The 18,540-nt window shown below is 34.2% G+C and overlaps 1 protein-coding gene across 5 annotated transcripts in view; it reads right to left on the bottom strand.

Moving 5' to 3' along the window:
• Window positions 1-18,540, bottom strand: part of ATP8A1 (ATPase phospholipid transporting 8A1) — a 102,455-nt gene that overhangs the window by 33,033 nt on the left and 50,882 nt on the right. For all 5 annotated transcript variants that reach the window (XM_054632551.2, XM_054632549.2, XM_077177576.1 and 2 more), the window contains 8 exons: window positions 18,396-18,535; window positions 16,381-16,519; window positions 15,141-15,205; window positions 11,576-11,748; window positions 8,849-9,032; window positions 8,629-8,739; window positions 1,948-2,022; window positions 1,708-1,830 (listed from right to left, as the gene is read on the bottom strand). In XM_054632551.2, coding sequence (XP_054488526.1) covers window positions 1,708-1,830; window positions 1,948-2,022; window positions 8,629-8,739; window positions 8,849-9,032; window positions 11,576-11,748; window positions 15,141-15,205; window positions 16,381-16,519; window positions 18,396-18,535 — 1,010 coding nt within the window. The remainder of the gene's footprint in view (window positions 1-1,707; window positions 1,831-1,947; window positions 2,023-8,628; window positions 8,740-8,848; window positions 9,033-11,575; window positions 11,749-15,140; window positions 15,206-16,380; window positions 16,520-18,395; window positions 18,536-18,540) is intronic.

Here is an 18,540-nt window from a genome sequence, read left to right as displayed (position 1 = left end):
AGTGTTAAGGTGTTCAAACAATTGAAATTAAGTTGCCTGTCTCACATTTTTCCACAATGTCTCAACATCTTTTGTTAGATTATTCAGCTACACTTGGTTGCATGGTCCAATTTACACTCTAATACTTTGCACATTTAAACTTGTGCTACTCATTAACCTTTGTCTCTCCTTCTTGCTATGTCATTACCAGAAGTTTTTATTTGACAGAAAGCACAGGTGGGTGCAAGAAAAATTAGTTCTACTTTTCCATTTTCCTGACCAATTCTTTTTGTCCCATGCTAATCCTTTAACCTCTGTCATGACCTCATAACCTTTGATCCCTTTTACCATAACAAATATCTGCATCAATATTCAAGGCAGTAATGTTTCCAAATCTTCAACACCAACTATTCAACTTATATAGGTGGGAATTTTGTAGCTGGTGAGTTTGTAGACATTTACTCATAGCAAATGCTGTATGGGAACAGTCACAGAATTTCCAATTAAGTCAACAATACATCTGTGCAATAAAAAAACCAAAATAAAGCTTATTTTAAAACAGAAAAACAGCTATTATAACTCATACTTACACTGTTTATTAACACTATCACAACACAAAAAAGTGTCTGTATTTATGGGACCATGAAAAGCCTCATGTTTGGAAAGCATTCACAGGGACACAAGCGACTCTGTTACAGTGTCCTTACAAACTTTCAGGGTGGATTTTGAAGGGATGAAATGAGAAAGGAGGAGAAAAATCTCATCTGTTTCAGTGAACAAAGATAGTTTAGACAAATAATTATGTGTATATTGGGGTAACTTGAGTTATATAGCACAAGTGGTGCAGATACAAGAGTTAAGTATGCTGTATCAGCTCTGCATATTTATTACAGACCATCACATGTAAGCATTTTTAATTCCAGGATATATTGAAAATGTCCCCAAGTTCAACATAAAATGACATTACTTGAAATGTCACAATTATATTTATGAGAAATAAAATTAGAAGAATCTTTTACAAAAGTCAAATACTCATGAAATCACAGATTCAGGCACAAGTTTGACTTAGTTTTTTCAAAAGAGATATTTTATGGGCAATGCTGTAGAAATTTTCTTTATTTTATGTATTAAAGAGTCCTACATTCTTTTACTGCTACTTATGCTAGTCTCTCTAAGATGAACATCACCCAATTCCCACCAAAAGTAGCTTCAGATTCCTTTTGATCCACACTGACACATTCTTGACTCCCAAGTATTTTTTCCCAAAACTCAAAATTAAACCATAAAACCACAACTCCAAATTGACAAAGAATAGTACCACGTCCCTCCCTCTACAAATCTAGTGACAGTTCTTATTGTCCACTGCAACACTTCTCCACAGGCTTCAGTAATCCATTTCCATATAACAGTACAAATACATACAGCCCAGCAACAGTGAGGTCTAATCACTTCTGCCTACAGAAGACAGCTTTATTACCAGCAGGGAAAAAAAAAAGGGTTGAAAAAATGAAATCCTAGTTGTCCATTTCCATACTTGGTAAAAATGAATATATATATGTATACATATATATATATGATTTGTACCACTCACTGACAAGTGTACACCTGGAAATAATAGCAATAAAAATCCCCTCCATTTTTAATTATGAGCAGCATAGAATAAAAAGGGTAACTATATTGAATTCCTATGAATTTTTGCTTTATGCTTTGATTTTTACAAAGATCTACCTTAGTATTAAAGTCCAGTGCATTTTGGGAAGTCTTGTATAACTCAGGGTATTTCAGCATGTTTTCTTTTCGGCAGGATCTCTCAAATATTCCAAGAGTTAGAGGAGGCATTGCTGTAAACATCTAGGTAGTTTAAAAAGAAAAAATTGCAACATTTTAGAGGTGAGGATTTGCTTAAAGATTGCTTACTCAAGAACCATTCATGGTTAAATGTACTTAAAGGCACACAAATTGTCTTACCACATTGTAAAGACCTATACACCATCTTTCAAAAAGAATTTGTCCAGAAAAGCCATTGACAAATGCAAACCAGACCTGCAAAAGATTAGAACCGTGTATTACTCAAATGTCTTGCAAGGTACAATACACAGATTTTTCCTCAGCCTCTCAAAAAGGGATACCCCTACAACACATTTACAACACAATTGAAAATGTTGTGGTTAAAACCCATATAAAAATTAATGATAAACCGAACTTTCAATCAAGAGCAGACAGCAGGCAATCTAGTCAGATACATGAGCAATTCCATGTAAATAGGAAAACATTCAAAGGAGGTAACTATTTTCAGAAGAAATGTCAGGTTCTTTAAGGTTTTAAGAGTGATTTAAGCTCACTTAATTCTTAATTAAATAAAAATTCTGACAAATATGGGCTGCTGGAGGGGGAACCTACAGATCAGTAGTCGTCTTCCCATTGTTAGCAAACTTGACTAACAGAATTCATTGATTAACCTGCTGTTTGAAACTACCAATATTCCTTACTCATAAAAGGATTAGGCTTTACCAGAGCATTAAAGTGGAGCTACTTAGTTAAGAAGCACTAACTCAGCTACATAGGTGCTGTAGAGAAGGAAGTGGACATCTCTTTAATTGCATAATTTTTATCAGTTTTTGCTAAAAGGTTAAATGAAAGCAGATTTAATTTGAAACGTGATAACATATTTTCTAATGTTTTACAGCACAGCATTCTGCATATCTGCTTTCTCCTATTATTCTCATCCTTGAATTAGTTCAATGACAAAGTGGAGAAGCAGCACGTCTGATGAATCTTTATGACCAAGTTACACTGAAACTATATGGTCTAGGAAAAACATAAGCTCTTAAGTAAGACAAGTCAAAATAATTTGAACAGTCTACTCCTTTTAACACTCAAGTTTTTCAATTTTGAATTGAAAATTGAATTTTGAAAATTCAATTAAAAAATTGAAAATTCAATTTTTGAATTTTTATAGGCTGCTTTCTTACAGTTTACATTTCATTAAACTTCATTAAGGAAGCATGAATTACTACAATCAATATGTATGTTTATCAGTATGTACCCAAGCTGGCCTCCAGATGACTGGACTCTATGACCGAACTCAGATTTTTTTTTAATCATGTGGTGCAATGTCTGAACATGTCTGTGACTACTTTGAGATGGAAAACCTCCTGAATTTGGCAACTACAAGCACTAAAAATGGGAGGTAAAATCCAACCAAAATTGCTATTTTTTTCAACAGATAAGAGTAAATTTTTTTTTTGGTGGCCACTTATTAAAACAAGATTGGATACAAAGTCATAACTATTCAAGGCTGCAATACAGAAAGAGTAAGAATACCCTGAATTTTCCAAAATCTTGCAATGCTATATTTGTTTACTTTGATAGTTATAACTGCAACAAGCACAATTTTCTAACCTTTCAGACTATAAACTGAAAAGACAATGGACTTACTTTATTTTAGCTGAATCAGATTTTTAGCAGCTCTTTTTTATTTTGATTTTTGAATTTCAAAATATGAATTATGATTTAATTGTGATGAATTTGTTGGCAGCAGTTTCTCAGTAGCTGACTGTAAAGGTTCAAGATGAGTACATAATCAATTGTGCATTATAGAATAATTAATTATGCAGTCAACATCAGTACAATTGATGCTTTTTCCCCTTTGTTTGTATCAAATACTGGAGTAAATTTTAGAAATATTGATTTGAAAGGGTTAGGGTGGTGGAAGATATGTGACTCAGTAGCTGGTCATAAATATGTGTACATCTCATTGCTGGTAATTGCAAATAGAGTTAAGAAAAGTATCCCTCTCTAGGAAGAAAATAGAAGACCACAAATACACACAGGCTTGACCCTTCATAACCAAGAAGTATATGGAAAAGACATTAAATTTCCACTATGATTTAACTAGCAGGCAAAATGTTATAAAACACTAATTTAAAATGGAAGGCCTAAATACATACACTGAATCTATTCCACATGTTGACTGCTCTTACAAGTAAATGATGTTAAGCAACACTTGGAAATGTTTTGGAGTGGCTTTTAAAAAGCAAGGCAAGTATTTAGAATAAAATTTTAATTTGCAATGGAATGTTGCTTTCAGCTTATTTTGTAGAGAATTTAAGTTAGAATTTTCAAGGTGTTTAAACTGAAAGTGGTTTTAGTAGAAAATTGTTAAGAAATCCCTTAAGGCATAGTATTGACTTCCTGAAATATTAGCATTTACTTTTTTCTAAAGAAAGCATGCAAGTTTTAGGCATTTTAGTTAATTTTAGTGTAATAAGGGACTGGAATATATCTTGGTTAGAGGCCTAGATGCAAACTAAAGGAGAGATGAAATTTGGTAGCATTTCTAAGTCCTGAAGTTCTTATGGAATATATCAATAAAAGTCCACGAAGAAGAAATCTTTCAATGTGGCTAAAAGCAGTGGTCTCTAGTAGAAACACTACTGTTTAGCAGAATACCACATATTTAATTTCAAGAGACAAAACATCTCTAGTATCTAAGCAGAAACATTAATTTTATATTAGTTACAAGATTAAGAACAACTGGCTTATGCCATAATGGCTCAAAATTAAAAGAGCTAAAAGGTGGGAAAAGAAAAGACAAAGGACAAATATAGCCCTTACCTCAAACTATAAGAGAAAAAAAAAATAACCTACCTATTTGCCTTAACTTCTGAATCTTGGGCCCTAGAAAATTACACTCTCAACCCCATATGAAAAAAGTAATATGGAGCTTACTACATTATTAATAGTGACAAGAAACACTTGCTCTGCACTGGGCAAATAATTCAGAGACAAGTGTGTTCCATCCTAGTTATGATGGACAATGAAGGAAGCTGTACGTGCAAAATCAGTTTTTAGGATGCTGGACATGACACTAATTTAGGAGCAGACTCAAACACTTCTCTCTTAGGGTACAGGCCCTACTCTAACAACTCAAATTATGAATCCAGCTCCCTTTTACAGAAGAACAGGTGATTGGTGGTTTTAAAAATAGTATTTTAGTCTATATATGTGAACAGGCCGTGAAAATTAGACTATTTTGTAGTTCAACACCTACAAAATTTTCTACTGAAAAGGAAAGAATTAGGTCCCCAGCCTGTCTAAAATGAGATGGATCTCAACAAAGATCTTTGTATTTCTAATTTTTCCAGCCATGTAATGCAAAAATGTGGGCATGAGCACAATCACCTTCTGCTGTGTGTGTTTCAAACTGAACTCGGTGCAGTTTGCACACCTCAAGTACGCCATGGCAGAGTGAACCACAGCAGCTGAACTGTGCAGCTCAGACCCAGTGTGAGTATGCCCAGAAGCCTGCTCATGTTTGGGGTTATGCATTATATGGGTTATGCATTTATATGATCATGGCTATTTATCTGTCAGGCAAAGGGAATAGGAACACAATGGTCAATTCCAGTTATGGACATGAACTGCTTGGGGCAAGGGGGAAAATAATCTCCCCATCATCCAAAGTTTATGGAATAAAAAAAGTCATTATAGCTTTAATTACTCAATAAATTAATTATTTTCATGGTATCACTTAAATTGTTATAAATAGCCATGTTTAAACATCTGTGACTGAAATTTAAATCTCAACTCCACACATCTGCTTCTTCTGCTTGTCTTGGTCTTTTATCACTCTTACTCTGATTCTTACTCTTATTCTTACTCTTTCATTTGATGTTTCATGTTGGGTAAAAATCAAATATTCTTATTTTTTAAAACTGTACATCCTTTTTATTTAAAATGAACCACTTATTTTACATTATTGCTAGTTGCTACTAGATAGCAAAATGAGAAGTAGGAATAGGAAAATTCTGTTCCTCTGATGTCAAAGGGTGATTTTCATAGCTTCATAAGATGAGTAGTTTAATGACAGAGTGCATACAGTAATGGTAATTATAAAAATAAAACCAATCCACAAAGGAGTTCTCAGTCATGAGATCAATCTCAACATCAATCACCTTTGTAAAATAATGTCAGCTCCTCCACAATAAGTATGGGACTTTGTATAGGCTTATCCTACATGAGTGTGATGATCTGTACAGGTTCAATAAAGCACATTAGTGGTCTATTAGAGATTCAAAGTTTTCACTTGCAATTTAGACTGATATATCAGAATATAGCCTCTCAAGTCATTGTGACTAGTCCTATACAAAAGACGAGGCCCATATTTAAATAGCTATTGCATCAAGACACAGAGTAGAAAAACATTATTACAGACCACTTCTAGTTTCTTATGAATAGGAGTTTAAATGTCAATAAGCACTGATCACTGTGCTTCAGTATTACTATAGACCTTTACCATTTTCTGAATTAAGAAACCAAATGACATCAATTTCATATCAGCCCATGAATGCCTAGGATAAAGGCTATACTTTAGATTAAATGGAATATTTTCCATTATTTTCTTGATTAGTACTGAGCAGACATTTAAAACCAGGATACAGATCTATTAAGTAAGGGTAGGTATTTTTATTATTGTCAGAATAAAAGGAAACTTGTTTAAAGTAACTTCCAGACGTGCCTTTCACAGTACTATTTTCTAAACTCCAAGACAGAGGAGGTGTGGCCACAAAAGCCTCACTGAAGTTTTCCTGATGTAGCATTTCTGCATATTAAGCAGCAGCTTACAAATACTCATTGAGCTCCCTGCTCCCACGCCTGATCTGTACAAAAAAACTGAAAAGAGAGACTCAAGACTGGCAGTTGTCCTTTCTGGAGACATTCAATGATGAATTTCTGCCCATTCACTCACAGTATTGACATGAGCTATTAACATCTCTGAAAAGTTTCCTGAGCTGACAAATGTGGGGTATACAGGAATTCAAGTAGAATTTATTTTGTCTTCCAGAGAAGGTGTATATGGCAAAATGATTGCATGCATTATATATATAGGGTCATAACAACCCATATCAAAATTATCTCTTTGCCCTTCAATTTGCTCAGGAAGAAGAGACTATCTGTTCATAAAACCAAAGTTTTGATCTTTAGACTATGATCTCTGTACCCTGCATTTAACTTTCTTTCTAAAAAAATACAAATAGTGGGATACTTATATCTGATTTGTTAAAAATTCACACAATGACAGAAATTTAAGACAAATAAGTTGATATGTTCTAAAGCCAACCTTTTATGCTTTCTATAAGCAAAGTATACATTATTACTTTTTTTTTCAAATACTTCTAGAGCTACTGCTAATCAGTACTTCTGGAAGTCTGATCATGTAAGGAAATATACAGCCTTTGAAATACAGGCTCTAAAGTCTGCCACTTCAAGACAATAAAGGATCTTTAGTGGACTTGCTTTTTCTATAACTTCCTACTTTATATTTTTCTTAAGAGGCTACAAACTTGCTGCTACTTAGATAGAAATCTATTTGCAGTTATAACACAGTAAGGAGAGAAAAAAGAGGAAATTTAGAAAATGTAAAAATATGGTAAGAAAAGTACACTCCTTTGGCTACAACATTGCACATAAAAAATGATTAAAGTATTTTCAAATATTACAGCAATTAAGGTCACATAAGTATAAAATGGAAATATTAATCTAATGTTTACATCAGGTTTAACAGAAATTAAGCATTTTTCTTCCAGTAAAGCTGAATACTTACTTTGCAAGTTTAAGATATTAATTTGAAAATATATTTAAAGAAACTATGAAAATTTAAAGAGTATCTGTTAACCCCATTAACATACAAAATACATAAGACTTTCAGTAAAATTTATTTTATGGCCATGATTTTCAAAAATTAAATATTTTTTCCACATTTTTAACCCAAAGTTTCACTGTGAATATAAAATTTGAGTCAATTATAAATGCAATTACTATATGTGTATGTATATATATACACACACTTGATTATAAAAGATGCAGCAGCTGTCAGAAGAGAAGGAAGGGAAGGGAGAGAGTAGCTTTAAATATTTTTTAAAAATATGTTTAAAACATTTTATGGTTGCTGTGTGGTGATGAAGGGAGTGATAACTACAATTATACACTCGGTTCTAACCATAGTTACCAATAAATGTACATTTATTACAACACAATCCTCTCATACCACTGCATTTTTTGCAAGATTTCACTCCTTAAAATCCCAGGTGAAAAAACTAGGTCAGCTACTTTCAGGAAAGTATCCCTGTTCTTGAACAGGAGACTGAAGATGCAGGATCACCCCATTCAGCAAGGGAAAGGTGCCCAGGAGTGGAATGGAACCTGTTTGTAGAAGCCCTGGGCACTGCTCTGAGCCGCGACAGCCCAGCAGGGCAACAGGGACCTTCGGAAAGGCTGCAGACTCCGAACCCCACAGTCCCTGACACCAGCACAAGGAGCTGAAGCACACACATCTCTGGGTAAATTGAAGGCAAAATTGTAACTGGACTCCTTAATTACTGCAATGATGTTACAAGTACAGCATTTCAATAAGCTAGCAATATTAGAAATACATTTAGTACTAATATTTACCATGCATTTTTAAGCAACTGCGGTTTTTTAAAGTAAAAAAAAAATTCAGATTAATCAGTTTATTAAAAATTTCAAGATTGAATATAGTAGGTATTTATTTATAGTTAAAATATTTAAAAAATATATATCATAACCAAAAGCTTTAAATTAAGGTTTTACTTTCAAGAAGTAACATTTCACGTGCTGTAAAATTACCTCGATAATATAAAGGACTATATTCTTGTAGAAACAATATAAGATGCATTTAGCTACTCTGTTATAATTCCAGGCTCCATGAACCAACAGCAAGTTCTTCAAATACTTGAACTGCAAAAAACATGAAAAATCAACAAACATACAATTAAAACATACATACACTAATATTAATAAAATTTTTAAATATTTTATTGTAGTATTTTGCAGTGTAATGACTCACCTGAGCAATTGAGTAGTCTGAAGAATTAGCAGCCTGTAGACCTTCATTCCCACTGATACCAACACCAACATGTGCTGTTTGTATCATACTAACATCATTTGCTCCATCACCAATTGCTAGAGTTACTACCTTAACTTGTTTTTTAACCATTTCTACAACTTCAGATTTTTGAAGTGGCGATACCCTAAGGGATAAAAAAACCAAATAGATTTAATACAGGACTTTCAAATGGATGTACTTTTAAAATATACTTTATATTCTGTGAAAAGCTAATAAACCCAGGCCAATTAACATCCTAGTGAGCGACATGGTCTTGTTATTGCCCTTCAAGGGTATATGCTAAAAGCACACTCACAGAAAAATGCATAAAAAACAACATTTATGAACTCTGGACTACTTAAAAGCTGAAAGACCTTACCAAGTGTGTTAGAGAGAACTGTTTGAAAATGTATTTTAAAAAATAAAAGAATGAAAAATAATACAGCCTTCAAATTGAAGGTGGCTATATAATCACATTATTCAGCGGCCAGCACAACACATGCACAACTACTGGACTTCTGAAAAAGCTGTGTGGGATGAGTCCACAGCCTTGTGGAAAACCTGGGTTGAAAGTTTCTGGGCAACAGCTCTTCTGAAAAATTCTGTGGTCCAGAGACCTATATGAAAAAAAAATTCTGTGATCTTTTGGTACATGTTTTACTGGAACTCTGCTGTTGAGAACTGTACCAAGACTTGCTACAGCCAGCTTCTACAGAAGATTCCTGACCCAAGTACTTCTTTTTCATCTTTTTAACTTCTTAGGAACAGTGCCTTAATTCCTTTTTAGACAATGTTATAGGGGCAGCTGGAACATGGCACTGTCACTGCCTCAAATTCATGGTGAAACCAGTAAAAATATTTTTTATTCATTTTCCTCACTCTTAGCTGTACATTTTTTACTCCAGAATAACCCATTTAACATTCTTCTTGCATATATTACTCTGAAGCCAATATAGAGTTGGAATTCAGCTTGCTGAAGTCTTTAAGCCAAACATCTGCTTGGAATTAATAACATACACAGATTTTTTTTTAAGAGAAATGTCTACTGAATATTTGTCAGCATCATCTGCGCTACAGCTAGTCTTAAGAAGAATCCATTGGCAATAAATGCTTCTGCACAAGTCAATGCAGCCTGCAAGCTTAGAAGAAAGTGGTGTAATTTGTACTCTTAGAACAAATGAGAATTTCTGATGTTTACTTTCATTATATGGATGAAGAAAGAGCTTACATTCTTTTCAAGTCTGGATTATATTTTTACCTTAATCAAAAACTACCATTTAAAACTTTTTATTTTTAAGCTCATAAACAAGGAAATGAAGTTTTTTGGTACTAAAGACAAAGCATTTAACAGAAACAAATATTTTGGCAGAATTTTGACTTTTGGGAAACATGGGATATTAAATAGGTTCACATTAAAACAGTGAGTGTTACGAGCAAGTATTTTAGTTTTAAACCAGTAGCCAATTTTTAAGCAACCACAAAATATGTCAGACATATATCTAGATATGCATTGAAACCAAGTGACCTAGGTAAATTATGGAAGTGTAAAACGAAGAAATGACAGAGAGAATACTACTAGAACAGAAAATTTCACTTTGCACTTTGTTGTTTCTTTACAAGAATGCCAACACTAAAAGACAGCTTTATGTACAGAATACCTCTCAATGGTTCCCTGAGGTTAAAACTCAGTTCAACAAAACCAGAAAAATTATCTCTTCAAATGCATAAAATGTATTTTGTAATCAAGGAAAGAGAAGAAGAAGCAATATAGCTTTACAGGATCAGTTCTGCATGCATCTCCTGCTTGTTGCTGTACTGAGCAAACTCAACCTAGTAAAACAAGCACAATACTCCAACTTATCTGTCAGAAAGACTACTGCCATTAGGAAGGTGTTTATGCACAGTATAAACTGTTCATCAGACAAACTTCTCAGTTTAGGAGACAGTAAAAACTTAGTTTGAAATTCAAACTATTTCAGGCTGAAGCATGGCTACAAAGCTTAACCACAAAAACATTAATTAAAAAATCCCTTGGCAGCATGACATTGCTTTTCAGAAGGGATGGAAAGACTAGAAACCCAGTGATTATTTGGATATTGTAATATTACTTCTTTTTCTGTGTCCATTTGCAAAGCAGAAAAATAGTTCCATTTTGAACAGATTTTTCAGATGAGTTTGACTTATTTTAATGGAACAATGGAAATTTCTAGCTGTAATAGTTGATATTTACAGGAAAGGATGAAAGGGTTCATTGTATAAACAAAGCTTATAATAATCAGGCATAATAATGCTTAAAAAGGCATTTCCACCAGCTTCAGGTAACAAAAATCACCCTGAGTAGTACCTTTAACATTTTTGAGCACTTCTTATACAGCGTAATCCACATCTTACAGAAAAGCAGTCTGTGGAGAAAGATCTACAGGTGACTCTAGATATGCTAAAACCTGTGGTTAACTGTAATAACAATTCAAGGTCAAGATTAGTGTCTCAACCTTATTGAGACTACCCTCAATGGATTACAAATCATGTTCCTGGAAATAGGCAATCTGAGTGACTCTGACAATTACACTTTGTTGCAGACTGCTCTACAGTGATATTTCACTTGAATGACTGTATTTCATAACTCCAGTTTCTTTATTTTTATATGTCAATAAAAATAGCATGGAGAGAGTATAACGTAAATCTTACCTGCAACAAATAACAGCTTTACATGACAAAGCCAAATCTAGGAAATACTGTCTTACTCCAAATGTCAAAGCATACTTCAGAGATTTACCATCAATGATGAGAGCAAAATCATTTTCTTTCCTTAAAGCATCACCAAGAGTACTGCAATGATGGCTAAGTGTCTCTCTTGTTCCCTGTTGCACAGAAAAAATTGGGGTCCATTATTTTTACTTCTTAATATTCTTACATCCAAATTTTTCAGTGATAATAAACACTAGCACTTTGGTTTTTGAGGAAGTTGCCTTTTGATTCTGCTACCAAATATTATAAAGCAAAAAGCATATTTGCAATATTGCGCTATTATGTTGTGTAGAATTGCTCTTTCACTCTGCTAAAAAAGAAGTGTGTAAGTTGAGGTGGAACCTTCAATGCTCTTTGAACAATAACAGTAGTTGCATAAATATTTGCCAGAAGACATAGGTATACAGAAAACTGGTATAATAATACAAAAGATGAGTCACATATATAGAGATACTCGAATTTGCTATTATACAAAATGTTCCTAAATGTTTAGAAAAAAGGAAACACAGATTATTAATGATATAAATACAGGCATTATAATAGATAGTTCTATTACATTAAATTCATATTTTAACATAATTTAACAATTATAACACAAAGTACCTGTTATATAAAGGAACATATTTTGTATTTTTCAATTGCTAATGACAGTTTGAATCATAACTACAGAAGTCACTATTTTGTGATCTAGTACTGAGAACTTCAGATTACATTCAGTAGACAAAACATTCATATATATTTATTTATAGTAATAAATAGCCTGCTTTGGGAAGGTCAGTGACTTCTAGTTAGCTACAGTGCAGCTCTACCATGGAGTGTCATAAGGGACAAAAAATATTGCTTGTTGCCCTTCTTTCTTTTTGAAAGACCTTTACAGAGCTACAACACACTTTTCTTCTGTTTCCTGCTTCACAGCCCAAAAGTAAAAAGTATTTTAGAGGAGAAAGGAAGATGAAAAAAACCTCTTCTGCTTGTAAAATATTAACTTTGGAAGCTAGTGACATCCTATGACAACATCTTCTCACATTTTTTTACAAGTTTACCAACCAAATAATTGCGCTACTTCAGTGATGTCAGGCATACATAAACCAAATTTGGTGTAACCACCTAAAAACAGAACACTGAACTAACTAAAAATCTCAAACCCCTCTGAAATGAAATTAAAAGATACCGCTTTGCCTTTTCATCCCAACTTACTCCTCCCAGTCCCACACATTGTTGTTAATGGTTTTTGACTATTTTGCTTCTACTGGCCTTCTAAAGATTCATTGGTTTATCTAAAATGAGATTAGCCTGTTGGGGAATTCTGCACTTGTTTTCTGGCTCTCACCTGCTAGAAACTGTGACAGAAATGAAGTTCCACTGTTTAAAATTACATGCTAGAAAGTCTTTAAAATGACAACAGTTTCTGTAACTATTTTCTAGAGCATCTTCTCTAATTAAGAAATATTGCAACATAAAGGAAGTATCAATTTGTCTCATCTCTGCGGATTATTTAATTTCTATCAAAGTTTAAACAACACATGAAAAGTCATATTCCTCCCACCTACTGTTTCCTTTCTTCTATGAAGTGAAGTCCCCATAATCCAGGAGTAAATGGTCTCTGCCATTTAGATATGAGCCCCAAAACAAATAACATTCTAAAGAGTTGAGATACCTAAATACCTTCAGTTCTATACCAGCTAATGTCTATTGCGGACTGGGGAGGTGCGTGTGGTTGAGATATTTTTCTTATAATTTCATGAACAAGGGTATTTGCTCAAATTAAAGAGGATCTTTTATTTTAGCATATTCTTTGTAAGCTCAGTTCACAGAGCTGGGATACAGTCTGAACAAATACATTTAATTCTAACTTCCTCTGTCTTGCATGCGTAAGTCGTAACAATGACCAAATTGATGAGGTATTTGTTTTGTTACATCGTTTTTTTTTTCATGTCTTTGAGACAGGAGACTCTGCATGTCCATAAAGGAATTAGATTTGAGCAAGCTGTGTTTTAGGAAAAGCCACTGGTATGCAATGGACATATACTACTATTTTAACAGCAAGGGGAAGAAACATTCACTTAATGCCACGGTTCTCAGTGCAAGGTTCTCACAAGAGTATGCAGATCAAGAAAAGCCAACCTCCCTAACTCCACTGACCCTATCAACATCTTTATATAGCCAAGAGGCTGTACTTTAGAGACAAGGAGGAGAGGACTACCACAGAGCAACTCCTATCAAAGATCCTAAATACACAAGTGCCATGATACTGGTATTATATTCTTCAAGCTTTCCTGGCTGTTCAGTTCCTCTCACAATGAGGAAACTGGGTTGTCCAACCACCCTCATAGGTGCATAGAGTCCCAGTACAAGAGGTGGACCTGGCTCAAAAGCCAAAGTGTCATTCTATGTGATTTCCTTAACAGACAATATTCCAACAAAGTACTACAGTCTCTTGCCAACTGTTACTGGTATGCAGAAAGGAAAGAGGAATTGATCCACCTTTGCAGCTGCACTGCCTCAGCATTTTGCAATCACAGCAATCCACCCCTCTCTTCATTTCCTGAGACCAGACCCACTCCTCTATTAGAACTTTCAAGGTAATTTACTCAAGGTAATGAGTCACACTAGAAATAGAGACTGACTTGTAATTCCAACCACACTAGCAAGCAAAGGGTAGGACACAAGATATACATTCATCAAACAGTAAAATGCACACTACCATGTGAGGCAGAAGACTTCATAAACAGTCTCTTAAAATATTTGCTTAGAGCTAGTTTACTCTTTATTTTTGAACTGCCTCTCAGACTACATTTACCTGCTGCTGAAGAAAACCCATTATATATGTTATCACCAAAAGCAGATTTGCAAGTGACCAGTTTGCATGTACAAATTCAGCTGGCATAAGATACTTGCATCTCCATGTACTTTGTACTTCGGCCACGTAAGGAAAGGATCTCTCAATCTCTATACAATCTAGACACTCCAGTTTGAAATAGAGAGTACACTGCAGTTATCATTGCAGCTACTACCATTTATTCTTATTCTATATTTATATAAATTTACTGTAAAAATAGATTGCTTGATAGATATTTATTGAACTTTTGAATCACCACACTAGAAGTGGTTGATCTCTAATGCTCGTATAATGTGAAACTCCTGGCTTTGATCTGCATGGATGAAGTCTACTGCATGGAATTTGTTTGCTAATAGTTGTGAAGTTCCTTTGTGTAGTAGCTGCACTCTGATTTCAGAAGGTGTAGACTGTTTTCCAGTTATTCAGTAACATTATGTCACAAAGATCATAAAGTCTTCCAAGCATGGAATACTAAAATTAAGAAAGCAACCCCCCCCAAGACAAACATAAACAACATCCCCCCAAACCATGGCTTTGGCAGAATTTTCTGATAAATAGACACTCCAACTTATTTTTTGTTGTTACACCAACCTCACCATGATGTCTGGATATTTTAAGCAATAAAATAATGTTTCATTAACTGAGAACTTTAAAGATTTTACTTACATCAAGAGAGCCTTCATTTATAACAATTAGTCCCATGTTCTTTCTCAAAAGTTTACAAGAATGACCTGTTAGAAAAAATTTTGTTTTTAAAAATCAGTTTCACAAAATCCATTATAACAAAGCATTTTTTTCCTGTAATAGACCTACAGACAGAATTAAAAATAAGATTTCCCTAGCTGAAATAAATGATAAAAAACCAAATTCTACTGCATTTTATATAAGTACATACATACATATATAAGTCAGAACAGTTAGAATTTCCCTTGCTGTAACTTGCAGCTGTTCTGCCTTATTCAGAGGTGCTTTAAAGAGTGTTACAGAAAACAACACACAGATCTCTCTAAGCCTTGTAAATTGTTAGAATGCAACTTGCATTTCCTTCAGAACTTGCACATATACACCTTTTCATTGTTTTTTTTATTCTTTGATGCATAAACAGGATGCATTTTCTGTGCTGATGATGTAGGCTGCCTAGCCAAAAATATGTATCACCATTCTTAATAAAGTGGAAATATTGGTATTATGTGTATTGCCTCAAAGCTGAAGGTACTAAGGAAAATAACCTTAGATCAACTGTATTGTGCGCATATGGAGAGTTCTTTAAGATTAGAAATAATAGCATCCAATAAAAGGGATATATATGACTAAGGTAAGGCTTTATTTTGGACATGCATCTACACTACAGCAGTAAGTGCTGATGTGGTCACATGCAAAGACTATTAAATGTTAAAAACAGCTTTCATGTATAACTTTTTAAAGATACAGATTTATCATTGTTGAAATCAGTCTTTTTTACCATCCTTCATAATAAAAGGAAAGAAAAAACCCCCCATTGTCAAAACGTTATAGTACTTTAGTTCACCTTTCTTGGAAAGAAGCAAAAATAGAGAAGGGAAGCAAAAAAATACTTACATTCTCTTAATATTATTGCCTCTCACTGTCAAAAGTCAATACATTCTTTTAAATTAATTTCATATCCTATAAAAAAGTACAATTTCCTATTTTTTTGCCTCCTCTCTAACGTAGCTTTTTCTTGCTCTTAGTATTTTAACAGAGGCAGAATCCAGCATTTCCTATCCTCCTCCTGCTAGCACTGACTAAGTTCACATTCAAATTCTGGAGTGACATACAATATTATTTTTTACAAGACAACTTTCCATTCTGAAAGAAATTTTACTGCATCAACTGCTATTATTTTTAAACCTGTAACAAAGAAATCAAATAAATACAAATATAGTACCAATATTAATGGCAGTCTCTTGTTTGTCCCCAGTAAGTATCCAGATTTTTATGTCTGCTTTCATGAGTGTCTCTATGGTTTCAGGCACTTTGTCTTGTAGTTTATCTTCAATTGCTGTTGCTCCGAGCAGCTGAAGATTCTGTGAACATAAAATATTTCATACATACAGGGTTTTTTTGACTTAAATTCAATTTCAATGTTCCATTTATTTTATTTAACTCTCTGTATTTACAACAAGATTCATGCAGTCTAAACTCATTAATCAGATTTGGTAGCAACAAATAAAGAACTTGTACTTTATTCTATGAGCTTTAACTTAGATATCTGTGTGGCTTGACAAAACTGTACAGTGTGACCACTCAAATTTCAACCAATTATTTTCTCAGTAGCTCAGTAGCTTGTGCAGCAACAGCTACCTTTTCATGAGGAGTATCTCTCTGATTTGAAGGCTTCAGGAATGCTAATACCATGCCTTCTCTCTTTTAATGATTTCTCTTCCCTTTGTAAAAAAAATCCAAAACACCTGTAAATTTATCTTAGTATTTTATGCTTGATTTTAGCTTCCTATGGAGCAAATCTACATAGTTTTTGTGAATACAGCCATTTTTATATTTCCTATTACAATACCTTTAAAACTAGCTAAATGTTAAAGACACCATTATACATCTAATAGTGTGCAATCCTGGCAGCAGCATGGCCTGCATACTACATCCTGAGGAAGTACTTGTGCAGCTTACACACACTTTTGTAAAGGTAGCAGGATTGTCATGGCATTAAAAAGTAATGCTGTTTCAAGACTGTTTTGTCACATCCAGATATACTGCTCCAGCAATGTTTATTAGTGACTGAAGCTATATACCCTCACCTTTCTTTTTCATGAATTAAACACTACAGATTTGTGAGGCTCTGAATTTTAACCAGTTTTGTCAATCAATCTGTGTTATACTTTCTGAGGAAGAAAACCTAAAAATAACCCCCCCCAAATTTAAGCATCAAAACTTCAAGCACTATTGGTCTAATGCACTTCTTTTTCATATAAATTTAATAGTCATGGGACCTTTTTTTTGTTGAGGTAGTGAAGTCCTAACTTCATGCTTGGCTACTCCAGAAGCAGTGTTGTCAGAAACTTCAGGCTCTGCTCTTGTGATGCTGTTTCTGGGTACAAGCTTGCTTTACAGGCCTTCAGTAAAACAGCCTGACAAAGTAGAACAAGTGCAACAGAGGGACACAAAAATAGCTTAGGGCCCAGAGCACATCATATTAAGAGCACCTGAAGAAGTAGGATGAGATTAACAAGGGAAAAAAAGAAGACTAAGGGAGGGATTCCTTCTGCTAACTGAAGCTTGAAGAGCAGCCATTCTTCTCCAAAATGTAGCATGCACAGAGAAAGAGCAAGAGGCACCAGACACATTCTGCAGCAAAAAAAAAAATTATTTCTGAAGAAGGAAAAAAGACTAAGTTGAACATCAAAAAAAAATTACCTGCTGCAGCTGGAAGAACTCCCTCCTTGTGGATACTCTAAACTTCATCAAAGTGTTGGGCAAGCAAAACTAGCCCTGCTTTAAACAGGGATTTGTGTCTATATGACTTCCTGAAGTCCCTTCCAATCTTGACTACTCCACTGTTCCAAGATCATTATATAATGAAGCAGATGTTGTTTATCTGTTCTTACAGTTTTTTACACACTAGAAGAACTCTGAAAAAAAAGCTTTCCAGTAGTTCAACCCATAATCGACACTTTCCAGCAAGGTAGCTACTTGCAGGAAAAACTTTGTCAGATTAATTGTTCCTTCATTTTGATTGTTTAAACCTCAAGGACTACCTGACACAGCTGTCAGTATATCACTAGATTTCTTTTATCTACCTAAGCGTTATTCCTCAAAATTGATTCACTTTTCACGGTAAAGAAAGTAAGAACAATAATTAAGAACTCACTCTTCTGCTCATCCCTCTGCCCACCCCATCCTCCCCCCAACCAACCCAAAGCCCAGAAAGCTACAACAAGCTGCACATACTTTTTCAATTAGTTCATAGCTCTCCTCAAGTTTGAGTACTCTGTTTTGTATAGCTGTAGAAGCACGGTGATAGACATCCAACCATTCTTGATAATCACTTTCTGAAATCTCAGCCACAGCAAAACACAGAGTTCTTAAGCCTAGA

Source organism: Agelaius phoeniceus, chromosome 4, assembly GCF_051311805.1.
Source record: "Agelaius phoeniceus isolate bAgePho1 chromosome 4, bAgePho1.hap1, whole genome shotgun sequence".
Classification (NCBI taxonomy): Eukaryota; Metazoa; Chordata; class Aves; order Passeriformes; family Icteridae; genus Agelaius; species Agelaius phoeniceus.
The sequence above is the reverse complement of the archived record's forward strand: the minus strand, read 5'-3'. Positions and strand labels throughout refer to the sequence as shown.